At 33.5% G+C, this 24525-nt stretch overlaps 2 protein-coding genes across 2 annotated transcripts; both read left to right on the top strand.

Moving 5' to 3' along the window:
* The first annotated feature begins 3231 nt into the window (after positions 1-3231).
* On the top strand, positions 3232-6468 carry LOC18009565 (flavin-containing monooxygenase FMO GS-OX4). The gene is made up of 7 exons (XM_006391790.2): positions 3232-3843; positions 4264-4334; positions 5048-5203; positions 5333-5415; positions 5509-5644; positions 5716-5889; positions 6003-6468. Exons 1-7 carry the CDS (start codon positions 3300-3302, stop codon positions 6222-6224), a joined length of 1386 nt encoding a protein of 461 aa, XP_006391852.1. The 5' UTR covers positions 3232-3299; the 3' UTR covers positions 6225-6468.
* A 2347-nt stretch (positions 6469-8815) lies between these two features.
* Positions 8816-10531, top strand: LOC112090095. Its single transcript, XM_024160886.1, has 3 exons — positions 8816-9397; positions 9478-10056; positions 10184-10531. The coding sequence occupies exons 1-3, from the start codon at positions 8816-8818 to the stop codon at positions 10529-10531; spliced, it is 1509 nt and encodes a 502-aa protein (XP_024016654.1).
* The last annotated feature ends 13994 nt before the right edge of the window (positions 10532-24525 follow it).

The raw sequence follows: 24525 nt of genomic DNA, 5'->3' as shown, positions 1-24525 counted from the left end.
AAAAATAATTATATAAATTTTACTTTTGTTTAATTAAATAGTAATTTAAAAAAATCGTAAGTCTTAGCGTCTTTTAGATTGTTTAAAACCAAAAAGTCACATTATTAAAATTCCCATAGGGCTTCATAAAAAAATTCATGTCCTCGTTTCTTCAAGATACACCTGACTCCTAAGTATGCATGCATATATCTTGCAAGTCTTCAATTTTTTAACAATTACGGAAGAAAGAAATGAAACGTATCTTTAATTCTGCCTAAGTCATTGCTCCATTCAATGTCGTCGGCCGAGGCGGCGAGGTGGCCGCAGCAGATGCGTAGATCACTAATTTTGTATATACTATTAGGAGTTTTATGGTGAAATAAATGTTAACGTAGTATCAAATAAAAAAATATTAGTATAACGAACAATAATTGCTCTTTTGTTTGGTCTATAACCAACAAGACTTTAAAATAATCCACGTAGATGTCTAAAATCAAGTGACTTACTTGACCTTCTTAATTGTTTTCTTAATTGTTACTGGTGACTCAATTGATTTTACTTGGATTAATTAAGCAGATACAATATATAGTTTAGAATATATATTTTTTTGTTAAAGAATTTTCTTGAATTAGAATATTCAATTGATTATACTAGTGTTATCGTTGTATAATTCTGTTTTGGATTTCTAAACAGTTTTTTTAAGTACAGATTTTGACATTCTCATAAAGTAACTGATGTTATATTTTCTCTTTTTCATCGATGTACAAGTTAATATAATTAACTTAATTAATTCATATATAAATGAATAAGAAGACTTCAGTTTACAACAGTCATAAGCACTGTATTATATTTATCGGATATTTCGAAAGGGACGAGCACTTATACAATATACGTACACATGTAAAAACTGTTTGCCGCGCCTTCAACATATCTAAATAAATTAGGAACTTTCAGATTGAAAAGAGTCAATTAATAACCAGCTATCAACGATTTTGAATATGACAAAATATTAGTAAGGATGATGGTGATCATCTTGATAAAAAGTGCACTTTTCATCTAATTATTTGTGTGTAAAATTTCCGTGTAACATGTTATATTTTAAGACATTACGTGAAATTATTATTTTCCGCTCACAAATGTTTTTATTATTTTATCATGTTATATTTTTATGTTAAATTTCACGTAATATTTGATTGTTCATTCAATTTTTTTTATTTGATCATAAGTAGGTTTGTGAAAAACTGTTAACCGATAATTTGATCATAATCCCTAAAGTCAAAGTTGCGTATCTTTCGAACAAAACACTATGTATTTATATCCAAACACGTGGACGGCAACAAGTATAGAGAATCAAATCAAATTAAAGTGAGGCTTCACAAACTTTTCTATAACTTTTTATAGGGAATTAGCTTGTATAACCATAAAAAGACAAATTAACACAATAACTATATTAAAGCTATTGGTAACAATTGATCAAATTTTTGTTGTCTACTATACTATTTTCTTCGCTTAAATAGTACATAGTACATGAACATTTGCGTTTGTTTTTCTTTTTTTTTTGTTGTTAAAAATCTAACTCCTATATATCATTTGTTTTTTCTCCTATTTTTTTGGCTACTTAATTCACCTTTTTTTAATCTAATGTTTTCTTTAACGGCACACTCTCTTCAGCCAAGATATGTTGAATTATATATTTTCTTCGTCGCTAATGTTTTTTTTTTTTTTTGAAAGAGCTTCGTCGCTAATGTTCTTAATACATGTTCTTAATGTTCTTATTTGTAACCAGTTTTGCTGATGCAACCAACAACGTAGACAAGTAGTAGGCTAATGGCTAATAGTTTGATACACTGTTGGAACTTGGAAGGAAGTTTAAAATTTCTTTGTTCAAGTCAAGACCATCAAACGAGTCTGTTCAAGATCTTCCATATTTAAAAAGGAAAAGAAAAGAAAAGTTACAAATCAAAGTAACACAAAACATTAGGCATTCATTTCTGTAATCGCATTAGGCTTAGTGTGTGTTTATGGATGAATATCTACTATTTTTTCATAGTATACACTAAAAACATCTACGATTGATACAATATTAAATGGCTAGAAAGAAAGTCTTAATCCAAGTATATGCTAAAGTTATTTTTACCAATCAAACTGTAGACTGTATGTACAGAGGTTATTTAGGACATCTTATATATTTGATATCCATAGATAATATTACGCATTTAAACGAGGAAACTGCTCTTCTCTGAAGAGAACTCGAACCGGGGAACAAAGACACAGCCTGCTTCAAAAGAATATCTGCTTCTTTACCCACTTCTCGTGTGGGTAATGTGGAAGAGCAGTTTGGGGAACAATACATTACCCACACGAGAAGTTAATGTATTTGATAATGTGGAAAAAAAAAACAGAGGTTAAAAGAGAAACAGTTTATAAGCACAAATAGGCAAAAACAAATGACAAATAGTGGTTCCTTCGTCTTAGATAGGAAATTGACATCAGTCATGATTGGGGGTCGGCTTCAAGAATTTGATTCGGTTTCTTTTTCAAGCTCAAGTCTTTCCATGAATCTGGTTCGGACTTCTTTTTTCTTTGATTCTTTGTAAATTAGCCGCATGGTTCTATGATATGTTTTTTTTCCTGTCCTCTATTCCAATTTATTCCCACATGTTGTATCCTTTTTTTGCTTTTCGATCATAAGATATTAGCTTTTATTGTATGTAATCTTTGCTCAACCAGAGTAATATATTTCATCGATAAATTTTCATTTTTGAATTTCCGGCTTCTTTTTTAAATGGTATTCTTCGTTGCTGGATTTTTATTTCTTTTCATCCCATAAATATTTTAGCTATTAAGAAAGACATTATTTGAATTACTAGTTTTCTTTTTAGTTTGACAAAAAAAAGAATTACTGATTTCTTTTTTAAATGGTATATTTCGCTGCTGAATATTTGTCCTTTTCATAAAAAACGGATATAGGCCATCATGATAATAGGTCATACAAATTGAAAAAATATAACAACGAAAGCTCTTTTTATTTTTTGTCACCTAATTACAAAAGTTTAGTTCTACGAGTTAGGAATATGAAAAAAAATTCAAACGTCTATAAAATAATACATATTTAATTCGGTAGAAATTATTCTATATATATATATATATTTATTTCAAAAGTATTTTAATATACAACGGAATTCAATCATGCACGGCTAGTTACGTTTCAGTTTTCTATATAAACCCCATCGAAACCACAGAGCTCAGACACACAAATCGTTCTTCACATTATTACCAAAAGAAAAAGAAAAATACAAAGAACGAATCAAAATTTTACAATGGCACCAGCTTCAAACCCAATAAAATATCAACACGTGGCAGTGATCGGAGCCGGAGCTTCCGGTTTAGTAGCGGCCAGAGAGCTCCGTCGGGAAGGTCACACAGCCGTCGTGTTTGACCGAGAGAAGCAAGTGGGAGGTCTCTGGATTTACTCACCCAAAGCTGAGTCCGACCCGCTTGGTCTCGACCCGACCCGATCCATAGTCCACTCGAGCGTTTACGAGTCTCTCCGAACCAACCTCCCGAGAGAATGTATGGGTTTCAGGGATTTTCCATTCGTGCCACGTGGAGATGACGTAGCAAGAGACCCGAGAAGGTATCCGAGCCACAAAGAAGTCCTTGCGTACCTTGAGGACTTTGCTAGAGAGTTTAACATAGAGGAGATGATCCGGTTCGAGACCGAGGTGGTTCGGGTTGAACCGGTTAATGGAAAATGGAGAGTCCGGTCTAAAAACTCTGGCGGTTTCTCCGATGATGAGATTTTTGACGCCGTCGTCGTTTGCAGTGGACATTTTACAGAACCAAGCGTTGCTCAAATTAATGGTACGTATCAATTTCTAAATTCTTGGTTTGATGATTTTGTTAAAAAAAAAAAATTTTCCTGGTCTATGTTTCAATAAATTTTGAAGTTAACTTCTTTATCTCACTTTTTAAAAAATAAATGATTGTCAAGTTGAGATCACATCATCAGTGATCAGAAATTTGACTTTAGTAAAAAAGTGAGATAAAATCAAATGTTTGAAATTCATTTTACTTCACGTAAACCAATTGATTTTAAGATAATTCCGATAAACTTTTTACAATAATTGAATAAACTAAACGTGAAATTTGTTTGCTCCCATTCGGATCACCGGTTATTCATATGAAACTACTGGGTTTTTAAGAAAACGGTTTAAGGTTATGAACCCAAAAATCAAATTATCAAAGGATTTTTGGTTTTTAATACATTGATAATTTGTTTAGGGATAGAGTCATGGCCGGGGAAGCAAATCCACAGTCACAATTACAGACGTCCTGATCCATTTAAAGATGAGGTATTATTTTCAACTTTGGTTTTAGATTGTGAATCTTATCGACGTGAACTCGAGTTAATATTTTCTGACATAGCTTTATTTTTGGAACTAAGCTACCGTACAGACCAAGTCTCAATTTTTGAGAAACAAAACGATTATAAAACACGTAACTTTTTTTTTTTTCAACACGCATAATATTTGTTTTAGACTTTCTAGGTGAAAACAATATTAAAATAGCGTATGTAGAGAAACGTGTTGAGAGATGAAACGTACAGAGTCTAAACATCGGCAAGAGCTAGGTGTTAATAATGATAGTGACATTCTTTTCTACATTTTCCTACTCTAGGCTCTTTTTACTCATTCGATATTCCCAAATGTTTCTTTCAGTGAATAAATCCATTTGATTGTCGACCGCAGAAATAAACATGCAGATATTTTGAAAAACTTGAACTTTTCTTTATGGATAAGTGAATAATATTTGTTCAACTAATATAATCATCTTTATAATAGTAAGGGTTATATTACTCCCAAATAGGCGTCAAAAATAAACTCGGCCGAATTGCAGTAAAGATATGTTTAATGAGGCTGATCTACATATTATACGCTAATTTAAAAATCTCATCACTTGAAACTTGAATTGTAACACATTCTTCGCAGTACATATAAAGTTGGTCCAGGAATTAAGTTATATATCTAAATATTTACTTCAAATCATATATAAACTTAATTTGCAGGTGGTGGTGGTGATTGGAAATTTTGCGAGTGGAGCCGATATTAGTAGAGACATATCTAAAGTTGCAAAAGAAGTCCACATCGCATCTAGAGCAGGTGGCCCCGATACATACGAAAAGCTTGCTGGACATAAAAACAATCTCTGGATGCATTCTCAGGTAAAACTAACAATTTGTTTGATAAAGTTATGATAAAATAGATTATAAAAGTTGAGGAAACTTCATTTTTTCCTAAACAGTTTAAATGATAATTTGTATTTAATAATTTGTTCTTTAAATATGTTGTAGATAGACATCGCCCGCGAAGATGGTTCGATTGTTTTCCAAAATGGGAAGGTGGTACATGCCGATACCATTGTGCATTGTACCGGGTATTTAATTTTTATGATTATTGGTTTGTAATTTGATTCGTGGAATCTGTGGCTTACAGTATTTTTGTTTGCTTGTTTTGGTTATGTGTGAAGGTATAAGTATTACTTCCCATTTCTTGAAACCAGTGGTTATATGAGTGTTGATGACAACCGTGTTGAGCCTCTCTACAAGCATATCTTCCCACCTGCGCTCGCTCCCGGACTTTCCTTCATCGGTTTACCAGCAATGGTTAGTTCCAACAAAAAATTCGAGGCTCAAATTATTTTAGATCTTTATTAATCTCTTACTTTGATTTTCAGGGTCTACAATTCTATATGTTTGAGGTCCAAAGCAAATGGGTAGCTGCTGTTTTGTCCGGACGAGTTACACTTCCTTCTATAGACAAAATGATGGAAGATATGATGTTATCATATGAAACACAAGAAGCGTTAGGTATTCCCAAAAGATATACACACAAGTTGGGTAAATCTCAGGTACGGGTACTTATAGTGCATATATGATATTGTATAGATTTTAGATGGAAGTGACAGTAAAATACATAGTTTCAAAAAAATTCTCCTAATTAAAACTTTTTTTTTGCATGCAGTGCGAGTACCTCGATTGGATTGCAGATCAATGTGGATTCCCACATGTTGAACATTGGAGGGATCAAGAAGTAACTCGCGGTTACAAGAGACTTGTGGCTCAACCTGAAACTTTCCGTGACGAATGGGATGATGATGACCTCATGGAAGAAGCATACGAGGATTTTACTAGGCAGAATCTGATTAGTTTCCATTCTTCTCGTTTCCTCGAATCCGGAAGATGATCGATGCGTGATTATAATGGTGTGTACTTGCTTGGATTGTGGAGGCTTTGAATTATAAAATAATGTGGGATTAGTTTTAATAAATTATAAGAGTGTGAGGGTCAGCTAGGCAAAGGCTGCTCATGCTGTTTGTTCTCTAGACTTAGCTTCTTGGTGCCTAAAAACTGTTTTTCAAGGATCAATATGTTAAGAGCAAAAGTATGTAATTAATTTCGAGAAGTGTCAATTAATCCTGGTTCATTTATGCAATTGTTTTGTTGCTTTTGTTCTATTTAAACTAAAGAGTAATCTTAATATGTATGCATGATTTTTGTAACCTTTCACGAATTTATGTGTAATTAAGTGCTAGTTGTTTATCTGTTCCTTTGTTTATTTAAATTGAGAAGAATTAATCTTGTTTTTTTACATTGGCACAATTAGAGTTTTAATGAATAAGTCAGTGGACGTGCTCTTGTTATATATTTAATACGAGGGTAAAATAAAAGAGGAAATAGTTCAGGGACCAGTTTGTTCAATTTCTTGCCTTATGTTTTTAGATTCTTTGTCGTCGGCCAAGGCGGCGAGGTGGCGCAAGCAGATGAACGTGGTGAAATGAACGTTAACATCACAACAAATATAAAACAGTATGTTTTCGAACAATAATTGTTGGACTAATCCACGTATTATGCCTAACATAATAATTTAAAACATTAATTAGGCAAATATTTAAGTTGTAAGTATTTTTAATTGTATTTATAAAATAATTATTGTTGTATATATTAATCATAATAACTTCATGCATGATTGCTATGATTTATCTTTCTTATAATTTTTCTTCTATATGTTCTGCAAATCCGATTTGCATTTCCATATTACTCATTTAGTATATAAGTATCTTTTTGAGTTAATTGGTTGAAAAACCATGATGTTGGCTGATATTAGCTCGGTACCCTGTACCCATCTGAGGAAGGAAACCAACGATCACTGTTTGGGAGGGTGGGAGAAATTACAAAAAAAACCTTAGATAGAGGGAAAATTAAATAAAGATAAAATCAATAATAGGGTGGTAATGATTTATTTAGGAAAGCTTAGGGTATGTAAGTGAGATATAATATCTGCAGAAACTCATCTGGTCCACAATTTTTTCCTGCCTGCAGTAACATTTAATGCAATATATTTCGAACCCAGAAGATCAAAAACCTAAGATTCAGTTCCTACTCCTTATGAAAAAAATTCAAAAAAGATCTTTATGAATATTAAAGCTCCAACGTAATTTTATGGTGGTGTTTGTGTTTGAAGTATTGAAGGTGAAAGGAAGCAAACCCAATAAAGTTTCAGTGAATCCCACTAAAGGTTTATCGGAGATACATATAACATTAGCTAAGCTTGTAAATATTTTTCTTAGAAACATAAACTGAATACAACTAATTATTGTTTTTTTGGAGATACATTGACGGTTTGTCATTTAACATTTTTGTTGGATAGGTTAATCTTTGTATTGAAAGACTAATCTGAGATTTTATCGAAGATATGTATAAAGTTACATGTCTAACTTTGCACATTATCTAATAATGACATCAGAATACATCTATTGTATTAGGCGTGACATGAGATTGAAAGAAATGAGATGTGACAAATAAAATGTAATCAGTTTGTATGTAAAGTTGCTACAATGCAATAGTATTTCTCTTTCTTCATGTTTGATGCACTTGCAGCCGTCCAGTCCAGAGATAGTATGTGACATAGTAAAATGCACTACCATAATGCCAGATTCCACACAGATTACATTATAGGGATTATATCTGCATATAGCATACCAAAATGTTATAAACAATAAAATACATTCTTCAGCTGAAATTACCTAGAATAACCTATTTTATTCTTGAAATAGCTAGAATAACTTATGATATATTTTATTATCCACATAACTTACTAATCAGTTTAATATAATTATAATTCCTAAATTACCCTTATCATTTAATTTTAGTTTTATTAATTTAATTTTAAATTCGTTTAAAATACTTACTTAAATCCAGTAATTATGTTTTTCAAAAAAGGAAATATCTCTAATTTAAACCCTAAATAATTATAATCTTTAACACGGCACAATTTCTAGCCGACATCTCTCTGTTCCTTCTCTGCAGCTGTTCTTTGGAGAAAACTCACCGGCCTTGTCAACATTACTAAGCCAGGCAAATCATTGGCAAATTTGTATTAACTCTATCTGGGCAGAAATAAAACAGAAGGTTTCACTAAGGTATCTCTCTCTCTCTTCATCGTTTGTTGCAACAAATCTCATCTCTGAATTAAAATTTAATATTTTGTGATTCATGTTTTTGCAGAATGTCGATTCAAACAAATGTGGATTTAGGATTTCCATTACGGTTATATTCACGTGATTCTGAGCCAAAACCTAAAAAAGCATCAATTACTATAGTAAAATCGAGTTTTTGGAAGAAGTAGAAAATGCTGTTGGAGAAGAAGTGTGGACCTACATCCGTGATTCTTCGCTGGGTGTAATTACACAGTTTGTAGGAAATAAGTTCACTTGGTCATCTAAGATCGTAGAGCATCTTCTTGTGAATCAACTTGCATGCAAAAAAAAGCATGAGATGTGGTGCTTGTTTGGAAACACACCGGCTCGGTTCTCTTTATCAGAGTTTGAAGACATAACGACTTTGAACTGTGCATCTTTTCCTGAGAGTGAAAATGATGTGGAATCCAAGGCACATAAAAAGTTGTGGAAAAAGTTGAAAGTACGCAGGAAGAGCCCTTGCAAGAAAGAGTTGAAAGCTGCTTTGGAAGACGTTTCTTCTTGGTCAAGAGAAGACAAAATTCGGTTTACGTATCTGTCTATTTTAGCAACTTTCATCATAGGTCAGGATGATAAAAAGGAGCTTCCGTTTGAATATGCTCGTATGGTTTTTGACTTGCCAAAATTTGAGAAATATCCTTGGGGGAGAGAGGCTTTCAAGTGGCTGATTGAATCAGTAAAGCGTGTAGATTTGGAAGCTAATTCATACACATTAGATGGATTTGTACAAACGCTTCAAATATGGGCTTACAATGTCGTTCCCAGTCTCGGAGCAAAGATTGGTCGTCCGTCAAACGTTGATGGTCCTCCTATTCTGAAATTTAAAGGTTTAAAAGGATTAAACAAGATCGATATCCATGTCGTCTCAGTTGCTGATGAGGTACGAGAATAGTTACTTGTGCATTGGTGCTGATTAAAATTATTTGAGAAATATTAATTCTAATTTTTTTGAACTTGTAGAAAAACATCAAGAGTATTGTTATCAACCATTTGACGCCCGTTGTTTGGGCTGATAGAGTTGTCGATGATAAAATTGACGCTCTGTTGAAAGCCATATGTAAAGATGGTGGTTTAGGACTTGTGAATTGGGTGGAGCATGGGTCAAACAACATCCAAAAGGAAAAGAACATAACAGTAGACGTAGGTGGAGAGTATGAAGAGGGAAAAGAAGAGAGCGATGGTAAACGAAAACACAGATTAGAAGTGATGACAACAGGCAAGAAGAAAATGAAAGCACCATACTCAACCACTTCGTGTGATCATGCTGAAGCACTACACTTGAGAATGGAACTTGAGCTACAAGCAAAAAAATTAGAGACAGTGGAGGCTCAGTTAGAATATATGGGAAAACAACTCAAGAGTTTTGAAGCAATGCACTCAAAGATTGAATTTTTGGAAAGAGAGGTGATGCTACTGAGAGAGAAGTTCACGACACACGATAATAGTTTGAATGTGCAGAGTTTTGAAGCAATGCAGTCAAAGTTTGAACAATTGGAGAAGGAGGTGATGGTACTTAGAGAGAAGCCCAAGTCTAAAGAGGTACGTATGCATGCTTTTACTTATGTTGTGGTAATTTAATTTTAAATGTTTTCAAGTTGTACGTATGTATTATTTACTTTGCAGATACTTGATCTACAAATTAACATGTTCCTTTTTTGATATGCAGACTTTTATAATACCACAACTGAAAGACGAGGACATGCCTTTTGATGATTTGTTTGCCAACATAAATGCTGTAAGAGACCAAATGGGTGAATCAGATGGAGAGAGCACGGTAGATGCAAGATACCCGACGGTGAAAATTCCAGATGCACAGCCTCAAAAATCTTCGCCTATAAAGATAATTCAGCCTACTGCCTCTGTTGCAGAAAAGTTTATGCAGAAAAAAATTGGCCAGACATTAAAGATTATGGGAGTAGACAAACAAACTAAAATTGCACGAGAGAAGAGCACAAGAGTGATTAAGCCAGACTGGCTCTGCAAACACCATTTCGGAATACCCTATCCATTGTAGGCAAAAACAAACAAGTTATCCAACCTAACATGATGCTCCGACCTGGTTACGATCCATTCGCCCCAGTGGATGTTCAGAAAATTAAGATTTTGGATGACTGGTTGCAATTAGACGAGTAAGTTATTTGTTTCTAATTTTTCATGTTACTAGTGCTGATATTAAATATAATTTCATTTATATTTCATTGTTATTTATGCAGGGAATATCCAATTGGCTTCCAGAACAATGGTGTAGAGTTTTTTAAAGTTTTTCGAACTCCACAAGACTGGCTAAATGATGAGGTTGTTGCTACCTTCATATGTACTTTACTTTCACGTTTTCAATAGGACTTTTATATCTTATAAAATTGTTCTTATTTAGCAGTCCATCTTTTGTAACAGCATATTGATAGTGCCATGAACTTGCTGCGGCTGAGATTTATGAAGAATCAAAATTTTTTTAGAAGTGGGAGAATCGCTTTCGTGGATACTTATTTCACCTCTGTGTGGACCAGCAGTTATGAGGAATTTTTAAAGGCACAAGACGTGCCTATTTTTCCTAATGGAGCGCATGACTATATTTCTGGTAAAATGCCGACATTTGCAAAAACCGGGAAGAAGTAGATGATATTTATGGTGTTCTTAATGTCAATAAGGACCATTGGGTAGCTCTTTATATTTCTATCCCTAAACGCACTATTCAAGTCTTTGATTGTGGATTGAAATATACTACTAACGAGCAGATCGTGAAAGCGGTGAAGCCAATAGCTCATATGCTACCACATTTACTTCGAGTTTCAGCTCCTCCATCTGAACGTGGGAAAATGAGTGTTGAACAATTCAAGATACGAAGGCCGCGAACAGGAATTCCTCAGATGCAAAAATCAGGTGATTGTGGTATTTATGCAATAAAATTCATTGAATGCCATGCCTTAGGAGTTGACTTCACAACACCTCTATCTGATGGAAATATCAAGATCATTAGAGAAAAGCTTGCAGCAGAGATATTTGACGAGACAGAGCAACATGGACACACAGTTTTGAACCCTTTACCATATGGTGCACAAGATCGGGAGTTATTAGATCCTTATTGAAGTTTCATTTTTTATCATTGTTTTTCAAATATCTTTATGTTTCTGCAATGTTCTTGCAGTTTTCTGCATTTTTCTGGATTTTTCTGGATTTTTCTATAGTTTTTTAAAGTTTCTCTACAATTTTCAGTAGTTTTTATGTGGATCAGGATTTTAATAATTGTTTATTTCTCATGTGAGACATTTTTACAATTTTTCATGTGTATTGTTTACGTAGCATGTGGGTTTGCTGTTCGGTTGTCACTTTTTCTGTTTTCATCTTTTTAGTGGTGGTTGCTTACTCATCAAGAAATCAAATATTGAAGAAAAAAAGCAAGATCACGTTTATTTGTAAACTTGTAGCTTGGTTTCAAATAAATGAATGAAAAACTTCCTAAAAAACTTTGAAAACTTCAGAACTTAATATCAAATCACGACTGTTTCTCAAACATTTTTGCAGCTGGCACGGTTATGTCCTCCCATGTTACATTGTGAACATGTGTATTGTTTACGTAGCTTGTGGGTTTGCTGTTCAGTTGCCACTTTTTCTGTTTTCATCCTCTTTAGTGGTGGTTGCTTGCCCATCGCATTTTCAAGTGCATATAGATATCTTGATTTCTTTGGCCTACCTACACCACGTTTTACATCTGGTGGAAGGCACTTTTTCTTTGGTAAGTCTGCATGCGGTTCCCAGTCATTATCTTCAGGATTAATTGACTCTGCATATGCACTGTACAAGATACTTTTTGTGTAGTATGGATGCACGAGAGTTTCCAAATATAGGTTTGGTCGCTTCCCAATAACAGCAAGAGCATGTTCACAAGGTATCTTATCGACGTCGTATACGCGACAAGTACAACTCCTCTGTTACCAGTACGAGACGATTAAACCAAATTAGTAACACAATAACAACAGGTTCTAAGATGGTAATAATAAGATAATATCCAGAGAATATGAGTAGAAAAAAAAAATCATACCTGTTGCATATTAACAACACAAGCAAATGCACCGCCAGTGACATGGCTACGATGTGCATCTATATGATGCACCGTAAGAGTACTGCCAATATTGCATCGATATGTCAGTTTAAGTTCGACACTTGGAATAAAGAATGTTTGCAGTGACATAGCTTGTTCCCGCCGTTTCATAAACCACTTTGAAAATAGCTTCCGAAGCTCTTTTAAAAAATAAGCAATTGGGTACTCGCGGGCATCTTTAAGAACCTTATTGATAGACTCAGCAATGTTGCTAGTCATTATGTCATATCTATCTCCTTGAAAATTTGCGCGAGACCACAAATGAACATCAACCTTCTCCAAATATGTTGCAATATTAGGATTTTGCCTTTGAATCTCGTCAAATAGTGCAACAAACTCAGAAACCCTATACACCCTTGCAGCTTTTTTAACCAACTTTAGTGTACTACTCTCTTTAAACTTCATAATGAGGTTTTGATGGAGATGATATGTACATATTCCTCTATGAGCTTGTGGGAACACCTTTCGAACAACTTTTCTAATGGATCGATGTCTATCAGAAATAATCACCAGCTCTTGTTGGTCGGCACAAATCATACGTAACTGGGTTAAAAACCACTCCCATGAAGCATTATTTTCAGAATCTACAATCCCAAAAGCTAAGGGAAATATCTCACCATTTCCATCCTGCGAAGCGGCTACAAGTAAAACATCCTCAAACTTTCCTTTTAAATGAGCACCATCAACCACAACCACATTTCTTATAAACTGAAAACCATTGATACATGCACCAAATGCAATGAACAAGAACCTAAACCTGTCTTGCTCGTCGCATATAAGTCTAGTAATTGTACCTTTATTCGCTGCTTCAATCTTATGAAGAAACATAGGCAAATCCTCATAACCACTTTCCCATGTACCTTGTTCCAGCTCACGTGCATGCACTAATGCTTTGTATGACTTCCAATAATCAATATCAATACCATACACCGCCTTCATGACATCCATAATGTGCATAGGTCTAATTCCAACACCAATTTTTCCAAATTTTCTCAAATATAATTCACCAATACACTTTGACGTAGCTTGTCGATGACAAGAACACCTCTCCGTGACTAAACATGTATGAATGTCTATGTATTTTCGCACTTTAGACTCTGAGGATTTTTTTATTGCTGATGCACGAATTTTCCAAGAACAACCAGCGACTGAACATTTAAGTACCAACAAAGTTTTTGTCGACCTGTATGTTGAATAATCAAAGTTCTGAAAAATTGTGATTAGCCGCAACTTATGTTGTAACTCCGCCTTGGAAGTATATACTTGCCCTACCCTAATACGCTCTAGGATCTGCAATATATTCTGTGTGCCTTCTAAGCCACCAATCATATGCTCTCCAATATCCCCATGAAAAGACATATCTGAAGTAGACCCATATCTATCATCAATAGAACCATGAGTTTGTCCATCTTCATCAAGTTCATCTAAGGAAGAACTATGTGTCTCATTTTCACCAAATTTTTTAGGCGTACCACTGTTGACCTCATTTTCTTCACATCCATACGGAGCACCACTATGTGCCTCATTTTCACCAAATTCATCAAGAGTACCACTTTTTTCATCAGTTTCACCACCTCTGTCAATAGTACCACTTTTTTCTGGATCTTCAACACCTCCATCAATAGTACCACTTTTTTCCTCATGTACACTAGTATCATCAAGAGTTCCTCTTCTTTTATGAACTTCACCAATTTCCTGCAAGATAGTAAAACATAGAAAAGCAAATCAGAATAGCATAAAATATACAATTATTTTGCAGACTTTAGATTATGATTAGGCAGACTCATATTTAGTCCGCAGACATATAAAGTCCACAAGTACTCGGTAGACGAAAATATCCAATCACGCAGACTTATGTTTTGTCAGCCAAATATTGGTAGACTTACGAGAAGTTTAAATGTTTTTGGTAGACTTCAAAATCAAATTTTAACAGACATATTAGAAGTCTGCGAAACACCAACCAGACTTGCGTGAAGTCTACACATTTTTGGCCGACTACAAAAACACTCAGTAGACTTGCGTGAAATCTACATGTTTTAGCAGACTTTAAAATCCGAGCCTGCAGACTTGTAATTAGTCTGCAAAAAGTCGCTAGACTTTCCTACAGCCTGTACATTTTTAGCAGACTTAAAGATCTTATCCTATCAATCAGACTGCTCCCAAGTCTGCAGAGATAACTTTTAGATCTACCAAAACCATGCGGATATTATGCAAGTCTACCGACCCTAGATTCAAAGTTTGTTCAAATTACGTAGACTCCACGCAAGTCTGCCGATCTTCAACAAACCAAAAAGCAAGTCTGCTGGATGGACTTTTGAAGTCTTCTGAAAACATGTAGATTTTAAGAATGTCTATCAAGTGGCGATAAACATGTAAATAGATTTCCTTTTTTTAAAAACTGATGTTTTCCTTTTACTGATTTGCTTTTAATGTTAGTTTTATTTAAGTTGATTGGATTTCCTTTTTTAATTTATTTTCTGTATTTTCTTTTAATTAGATATATTAATTTGCTTTAATTATAAGTGTTGGTATATTTGTAATAAGTAAATATTATAAGGGTAGTGTAGGAAAAAAGTTTTCCAAAAAATGTGTTAATTTTTCAAAGGTTATTTAGGCTATTTCTCATATTTTTTGAGTTATTGTAACCAATGTCCCAAAATCATATGAAACCATTAAATATGAGATCAGTACCATTATATGAAAATAGTTTAGAAAAATGTTATCGAGTAACAATCATGTTACTTTGTTAACATTGAGGTTATTTATCCATCTTATTTGTTATCTGTATTCGCTTATCATTTATAGATGTAAAAAATCAATATTGTCAGCAATAAAAATAATAATGTTAGCGGGTAACATTTGTGTTACTTTGTTAACATTAAGATTAGCAATCCAACTGATTTGTTATCCATATTATGTATTGTAATAACCATAATCAATATTGTTAACTAGTAAACTGAAACCTTATCTACATAATCATAAAAAACCTAGAAAATGTAGAAAAGGTAGAGAGAGATAAGGCACCACAAAAGCTTCTAGATGGAGAAAATCTGAAAAATAAGGTACCTGATTGGAAGAAAGAGATGATTTCCTCTTATATGATTCTCAATACACCTGATTCAGATAGAAAAAAAGAATTGGAGGAAAGAGACTAGTGGAAGAAAAATGAAGGAGAGAGAAAAAAGAGTAGAGAAAAGATGAGGCACCACAAAAGCTTTAAATCTGAGATACGAAGTACCTGATTAGAAGAGAGAAGAGATTTTCTGTTATATGATTCTCAGTTCACTTGATTTAGAGAAAGAAAAAATAAATTGGAAGCAAGAGATTAGTGAAAGAAAGACTACAAAACCAAGAGATTAGTGAAAAGAAAGACTACAAAACTAAAATTTAAAAAAAAAAATTTCGAAAAAACTATTTTTCGAACGAAAAAAGCAAAAAAAAAAAATTACAAAACCAAAACCAAAAAAAATAAAAAACCCTAATTCATCTTCTTTTCTCTCTCTTTCTCCAGCGCCGCTTTCTTTCTCCTTGCTCTTCTTCTTAACCTTTTCATTCCTCTCTTGCTCTCCTCTTTATCTTTTCTTTTGTTTTGTTAAATTTTGTTGTATGAATAGATATTCTTTATGAACTTCAAAGCATCGATGTTTCAGATCGAGAAAAACACAACTTGCTCTACCGATTTTTTGTATCAAGAAGCCTCCAACGTTTCCAAGCTCGGAGATCTAGATCTTCTCATGGCTTCTACAATTCATTCTGCTATTATGTGAGTTTTTTTTTCATTTTTTTCGAATTCTTTGATTTTTTTTCTAGATCTGGATTTTTGGATCTAATATCAACGATAAACTATGGAGATGTGGCGGTTGGCGGTGACTCTTAAGCAGCATTCTCGCCGCGTCGCGCACAACCGCAGTGGATAGACGTTGTTTCGATGGAATGGTGGTGTTGTGGAGGTTGTCAGCGGCATAAATGTTTCTGTAAAAACCGTAACCTTAATTTTTTTTTTCAGGTACGTTTGGTAGATATATTTGGAAATCGATTTTGTATTTTTTTGGTTGTAAAGTTCATAATGTGTGATGGTAGATTTATTTGAAAAACGGTATGTAATTTGGTAGATTATTAGTTATTTGATGGTAGATATATTTAGAAAACGAAATGTGATTTGATAGATTTATTAGTTATTTGATGGTAAAATTATTTTAAAAAACGATGTCGTTTGGTAGATTTATTAGTCATCTAATGATAGACTTATTTGTAAAACGATGTGGTTTGGTAGATTTATTAGTCATTTAATGGTAACTTATTTGAAAAATGATATGTGTTTGGTAGATTTATTAGTTATTTAGTGTAGATTTATCAGTCGTATATATTTGAATTTTAAATATGAATAACAATATTTGTTTATTTTTTTCTGACAGATTATGGGCTTTGCCATGGTGAACAAATCTTTGATGGGATATCCAGCATCGATACGACATGTTTTACTATGAATTGTAGATTTACATTTGGTAGATTTGTTTTGAAATGATGGTAGATTTATTATTAAATTGATGATATATCTATATTTGAATTTGTAAAAATGATAATTATATTTTGAATGATAATATTTTTGTTTTCAAATTATATTTGTCGTAAAACATTGACCCAGACATTTCACATTTTTATCACATTTGCTAGTAATGTTATTATTCAATTTGATTTATTTCTTTACTTTCACTATGATGTATATCATAACTGAATAAAATTTTAATCAAAACACATGACTAAAATCATTTGACATTGTGATGTTGTAAAAGTTTATGTAAATAGAGTTAAATGTAACAAATATTCAAAAATAAAAATCAAAAGATCATAAGTTAAGAGATGGTTATTACAAATATGACATATATGTTCAAAGTTAATATGAAAAGCAAAGTTATCTTAGAGAAAAGATATATCATAGAAAAAATATTCATGTTAGAAATTTTTGACCATTGATTATGGCATCTATATCGTAAAGACCAATACTCATATGTGATCGAATCACAGTCAACCGACATAATCTTTGCAAACCATGGAAAGAAAACGTCAATGGTAACAAAACCAAGTCAAATATAACCATGGAACAAGTCTACCATATGTACGAAACCTGTTTAACATACAACATTCCAAAAATGGTCTACCAAACCGCTGGTTTTTTCGTAGATAGGAGAATACAATTAGGAAAAAAAAGTAATTTCAATCCAAAAAGTCAAATATCTGCCAAACATTAATAACTAAGTCTACCTCAAGCTTGGAAAATAACTCTACCATAGAAACAAGTCTACCATAAGCACCTCATATGTCTACCAGATCGAGGTTATCTTTGTAAATATCAAACTTAATTAATCTACCACATGATTATTATAAGAAGTCTACCATACGTACAATAACTCTACCAGATTACATAAACTCTACCAAACTGACAAACAAATCTACCAATGTTCTGTAAGTCTAATTCATGTAACAAATAATCTACCACTTACCGGAAGAAATTTTATTTCAATTTAAATCTACCACACAACAAACATATCTACCACAAAATAAATAAATCTACCAACATTTTGTAAGTCTACCTCATGTAACAAATAATCTATCACTCACCGGAAGGAATTTTACTTGAATTTAAATCTACCACAAAACAAACATATCTACCACAAAAGCAAAAAATCTATCAACTAGATATAACTCTACCATAAAACAGATATATCTACCGTCACATATTGACAACTTTTTTCACATAAGTCTACTGCCAAAGGACATAAGTCTACCAACTCAGAAATTAAATATACCTCATTGTCAATAAATCTACCGATAAAGTCAACTATGCGACAAAGTAAACGCTTCCTTTAACAAATCTACCAACACGATGACAAGTCTGTCATTCATAACAACAAATCTACCAAAACATAATAAATCTACCTTTCATCATCAAAACTCTACCAAGATAAGTCTACCAACATTTGTAAACTCTAACAACTCTCGAATAAATCTACCATCGACCTAATAACTCTACCGACAAAATTTTTGCGTTGACCAAAATTTGATAAGTCTACCGTCAAAGCCTGGTAGACTTATCAAATTTTCAGCGCTATATTCTGCCTACGTGACATTAAAAAAGTAATGGCATTTTCGTAATTATTTTTTTTTCAACAAAGGCTAAAAGGGTGTTTTGGGTATGCTAGGTTAGTTTTGTAAAAAAAATAAAAGTGCACCAAACAAGTAATATAGATACTTTCTAAGGTTAGTGTAGTAATCCTCCCTTAAAAAAATAGAATAGTGTAAATTACAGTGATTAGTTATTTTTGCAAATATTGGTTTATCCCTGCTATGAAGCCTAATTTCTCTATCTTTTTGACCAAAAAATGCATTCATTTTAGTAATAACTAATAAGCGGAAGCTCTAACAAGCATAAACGATTTTTGTTTGTCAACTAATAACGAAAATTTAGTCTTATTTGTTAGAAAATACCAAGAAATTAAATTCAATAAAATAATACTCTCTTTGTTTCATAAAAAATATCATTTTAAGATTTTATTTTTGTTTTACAAAGAGTGTCACATTGTATTTCCAATGCAAATTATCAAACAAATTCCATTTATAACCTTATTTTTATAGTGTATTAATTAGAAAGAGAAAATTAATGTATTAATAAGGGTTAGTATAAAACTTTTACACATTTTTTTAATAGGTGTGAAATGTGTCTAAATGACACTCTTTATGAAACGGTGGGAATATAATATATTTGAACAGTGATAATCTTATTATATAAAGGAAAATTTATTAACATGCATGCGACACATAAATTTTTTATAACTCATTAGATTTAATGTTATGATCAATTAAGATAATAAAAAATAAAAAATATTTTTTCGAATGGAAATCACCAAAAAGAAAATTAATTAATTAAAAAAACAAAACTATCAGAAAAATTATGTTTTGTAACCTTAACATAATTATTTAGAGAGATTGTTTATTACATTTAAGAATAATATGAATCAAGTTCTAATTTCTTAACTATGAGCCATAAAACATAGATTGTAAATAATTTAACAGAATTTTAATTTAGATTTAGTTATATAGATAATAATTAAACAGGTAATCATTTTCAAAGTCTAAATTTTTTCTTATGTTTTAGCGTATTAGATCTAATCTAGTATAATATAAAATAGTATCCGAACCACATAGAAGTTCTTGCATACTTTCAAGACTTTGCTAGAGAATTTGAAATAGAAGAGATGGTCTGGTTTGAGACAGAAGTGGTTCAGTTGGAACCGATAAATGGGAGATGGAGAGCCCGGTCCAAAAACTCCAGTGGTTTCTCCGACGATAAGATCTTTGACGCTATCGTCGTTTCCAGTGGTCAGTGCCAAGCGTTGCTCACATTCCTGGTTTATTATTATTATTTTTTCTCATCTAATTTATCAAAATTATTTTTGGTTTTTAATATAGAGTGATTTTAGTATATAACCATGATTATCTACAAAATTAGGTGTATAGGAAAGTTTATTTGAAAATTAGTAAAGTAGGAAAGAGAAAACAAATTTATCTCAAAAACACCTTTCCTAGTTTAAATAATTACAAAAATGTCATTGATTTACAAACTGAATTTTTCGATAGAATGAAATGATGACACTATACATCATCTGATCGAAGTTACTGTCCATCTGATTCAAAAACAACTATTCATTACCAAAAACGTATTGTTAACATGCTAACAATTATTATATTAACATGTTACCAATAATTATATGTTATATACTATTCGTTAACATATTTAACATGATAACAATTATATATGTTAACATGATAACAATAATATCTGATATTTGTAACGTGCTAACAATAATATCCGATAATTATAACGTGATAACAAGAATATCTGATACTTATAATATGCTACCATATAGTAAATATGAATATTATTTGTGTTAACTTTGTAATGATAACTTTGTTAAGATAATATTTATGTTAACTTTCAATTTATACAGTATATTTACGAATAATAATTGCAAAGTTAACATGATAACATTGTTAGAGGCATTAGCAGCATATGGAGACGAATGTACTAAAGAGATTCGTGAAAAGATGAGACTTGTGATACTCTTTTTTGTGTTTTGTTGATTGTTCTAATCTTAAAATTTGTAATGGTTCATTTGGTGGTATCAATTTTCGTTAGATAGAATCTTAGAAAGAAGAAAATTAGAAAGAGAAAGAAAGATAGATATTAAGAAAAGAGTATAGAGTAAATTCCCATTTAAAAACACTGTAGAAAAATGTGTTAGAAAGTGTCACCTAATTTTGACATTATCCATGGTCATTTAGTGGTAATAATTAGTGATTTGGTAGGGATAGAGTCATGGCCGGAGAAACAAATCCACAGCCACAATTACAGACTTCCTGATCCATTTAAGGATGAGGTACTCTCAAAATCTATGATCCTTTTAATGTTTTCTAGTTTTGTTTTCGATCGAGTTTATTAGCGATCCAATTTTGATTTTCTTTTTGGATCTGTGATTTATTTTTTTATGAATATTTGCTTTTATTTATAAAATCTTCAATCTTTTCTGAAAAAGTTAATTATTTGAACTAACCTACCGTACAGACCAAATCTCAGTTATTAGAAAACAAAAAACGATGGTAAATTAAGAAAAATAAAAACGATTGTAAAACGCATATTTAATTTCAATATGTTTATCAACTTCACTATCATATACTATCTAAACTAAAATAATAGTTTATTTTAATTCAGTTTTTTTGCCATACTAAAAATTTTTTTTATAATAAGTATTTTTTTATTACACGTACATATAAAGTTGGTCCATGAATTTATATATAATTTTTTTGCTTAAATCATATAAAAATTTACAGGTGGTGGTGGTAATAGGAAACTTTTCGAGCGGGGCCGATACTGAAAGCGAAATTAAACAGAGCAAGGAGGCAAGAAAAAGGTTCAAGCTTTCATAATTTCATTACTTAAGTTCATTGTTACACATAAGAGAGTATATATAGCCTTAAGCTGAAAACCCTAGACAAGAGACATGTGTCACACGATCTCCTATTCATCTACACTAGATCCCAGAAGATCAAACCTATTAGAGAGAGATGGATTGTTCAGCTGGCTTGTACGGAGACTTGAGTTTATCTTCACGTGAAACTCTGTTTCTTTCCTCTGTTATGACCGTTGTGGGAGATTCAGCTTTGTTGGGCTTTCCAACTGTGCAGCGGCCCACTTCGTTCTCATTTGAGCCCAATGTTTCTTTCCTTTGCGATAAAGCCTCTTCATGAGATAGAGTCTTCACCTCTATATTGCTTATACGCCCCCTCAAACTTTGTGTGGGTTGTTCAGCCACACCAAGTTTGAACCGAAGATTAGTGAAGCTTTGGATGGAAAGAGACTTTGTGAAGATGTCAGCAAGCTGGTAAGCAGAGGAGATGTGATGAACCACCAAGGTTCCAAAATCTACTCTTTCCCTTACATAGTGAAAGTCAACTTCAAAATGCTTTGAGCGCTTGTGAAGAGCAGGGTTGGCTGAGAGAAAAACTGCAGATTCATTGTCACAGTACAGTTCAGGTGGAGAGGTTTGAGGAATACCTATAGCCTTGAGCAGATTCCCCATCCATGTAAGCTCACCGGCTGTATCAGACAGAGTTCTATACTCAGCTTCGGTGGAACTTCGTGAGACAGTGGCTTGCTTTTTGACAGACCACGAGATTATATTCGAACCAAGGAAGGTACAGAAGCCTCCAGTAGAGCGTCTAGTGTCAGGACAGCTTGCCCAATCGCTGTCACTGTATGCCCGCAAAGTGAAGTCTGTGTCATTTGAAAAGGAAATGCCATAGTTTGTTGTTCCCCTGAGATATCTGAGTATCCTCTTTAGCATGTTGAAGTCTTCAAGGGATGGGGAATGCATCTTTTGGCAAATTAAGTTGACTGCATATTGTATATCAGGCCGGGTAAGAGTTAGATATTGTAGCTTCCCAGCTAAGCTTCTGAAATAGGTTGGGTCTGAAAACGGTTCTTCTTGGTGAGGAGCTCGATTTGGTTGCAGAAGAAGAGGAGTTGGCATAGGAGCACACTCAGACATTCCCTTAATATGAAGAAGATCCTCGGTGTATTTTTCTTGATTGAGGAAAAGACCATTCTCATGAAAGTGTGCCTGAATTCCCAAAAAATAATGCAACTGACCCATGTCTTTCATCTTGAACTCGGTATTAAGAGACACAAGCAGATCAGCGATGAGACTATTGTTGTTTCCAGTTAAGATAATGTCATCCACATACAGAAGAAGAAGAATAATATCTCCATATTGATCATAAACGAACAAGGATGGATCTGGAATGCTGCAGGTGAACCCAAAGGCAAAGAGAAAAGTACTGAACTTGTTAAACCACTCTTTTGGAGCTTGTTTAAGCCCATAGATGGCTTTGTTCAACTTGCAGACATAACCTGGTTTTTCTTGGTCAATAAACCCAAGAGGTTGATGCATATATATTGTCTCATGTAAGTCACCATGGAGGAAAGCATTTTTAACATCAAACTGTTTGATGTCCCATTTAAGAACAGTAGTCGTATGAAGCACACTTCGGACAGTTGGTGTCATTACAACAGGGCTATATGTCTCTAAATAGTCATTGCCTTCTTCTTGCTCGAAGCCTTTGGCTACCAATTGAGCCTTGAGCTTGTTCAAGGTTCCATCTGCATTCAACTTAGTTCGAAAAACCCACTTACAGCCAAGGATGTTCATATTCGGTTGATAAGGAACCAAAGAAAAGGTCTCTGTCTCTTTGAAGGACTGCATCTCCTCATTCATGGCGCCATTCCAACCCGGATGTTTCAGGGCTGTGGTGACGGTTTTTGGTTCAGGAGGAGTGGATTTGATTACCAAAAGAACATATCGTTTGTTTGGCTTGAAAATGCCAGACTTAGCACGAGTGATCATGGGGTGGCCTTCTGTTGTAATGATTGAGTTGTCCACTGATGAAGAGGGAATGAGTTGCTGCATCGGATCAGCTGATAAACTTGATGAAGAAAGAGAAGAGCTGTTGCCTATAGGATCAAGATCAAAGCTTGCCATACACCCAGAACTCTCTCTTTCTTCATCAGTTTGCTGAGGAGCAACAACAAGAGATAAAGGATTTGAGCTCGGACAACTTGAGGTAGATAGAAGAGATGGTTGAGAGATCACTGCAGGAATTGCAGAGGATGGGGAAGCCGCAGGGATGCAATAAGGAACAGAAGCAGTAGTAGAAGTTGGAGCCATTGTCGGTTTAAGAAAGCTTTTGAACCAGGCTTCAGACAAAGGAGTTGTTGGCTGATGATGAAACTTCGAATAAACATCAGCACATGGGAAATCAAGTTCATCAAAGAGAACATGCCGACTGATATACACACGGCCTGTGGGAGGATAGATGCACTTGTAACCTTTGTATTTCTCATTGTACCCTAAGAAAACACATTTGAGGGGCCGTGGCTCAAGTTTTGTTGAAGAGTATGGCCGTAGAGAAGGACAACAGGTGCAACCGAAAACCCTGAGAGATGAGCAGTCAGGTCTCTTGCCAAAAAGAACTTCATAAGAGCTTTGATTATTGGAAAGAGATGATGAAGGAAGCAAATTGCTCAGAAAATTGGCAGTGAAGAATGTCTCTACCCAGAACTGTTGATGCATCTTGCTTTGAAACATCATTGATAGTCCAAGCTCAGTAATATGACGATGCTTTCTCTCAGCAATGCCATTTTGTTGAGGTGTGTGAGGGCATGAGATTAATTGTTTGATACCACATGAGCTGAGATGAACAAGAAACTTTGAGCTAATAAACTCTCCTCCCCCATCACATTGAAACATCTGAATTTTGCAACTGAATTGGTTTTCAACCAAAGCTCGGAACATGAG

This window comes from Eutrema salsugineum, unplaced genomic scaffold, assembly GCF_000478725.1.
Source record: "Eutrema salsugineum unplaced genomic scaffold, Eutsalg1_0 scaffold_8, whole genome shotgun sequence".
Taxonomy (NCBI): Eukaryota; Viridiplantae; Streptophyta; class Magnoliopsida; order Brassicales; family Brassicaceae; genus Eutrema; species Eutrema salsugineum.
This window is presented reverse-complemented; position numbering and strand designations above follow the sequence as displayed.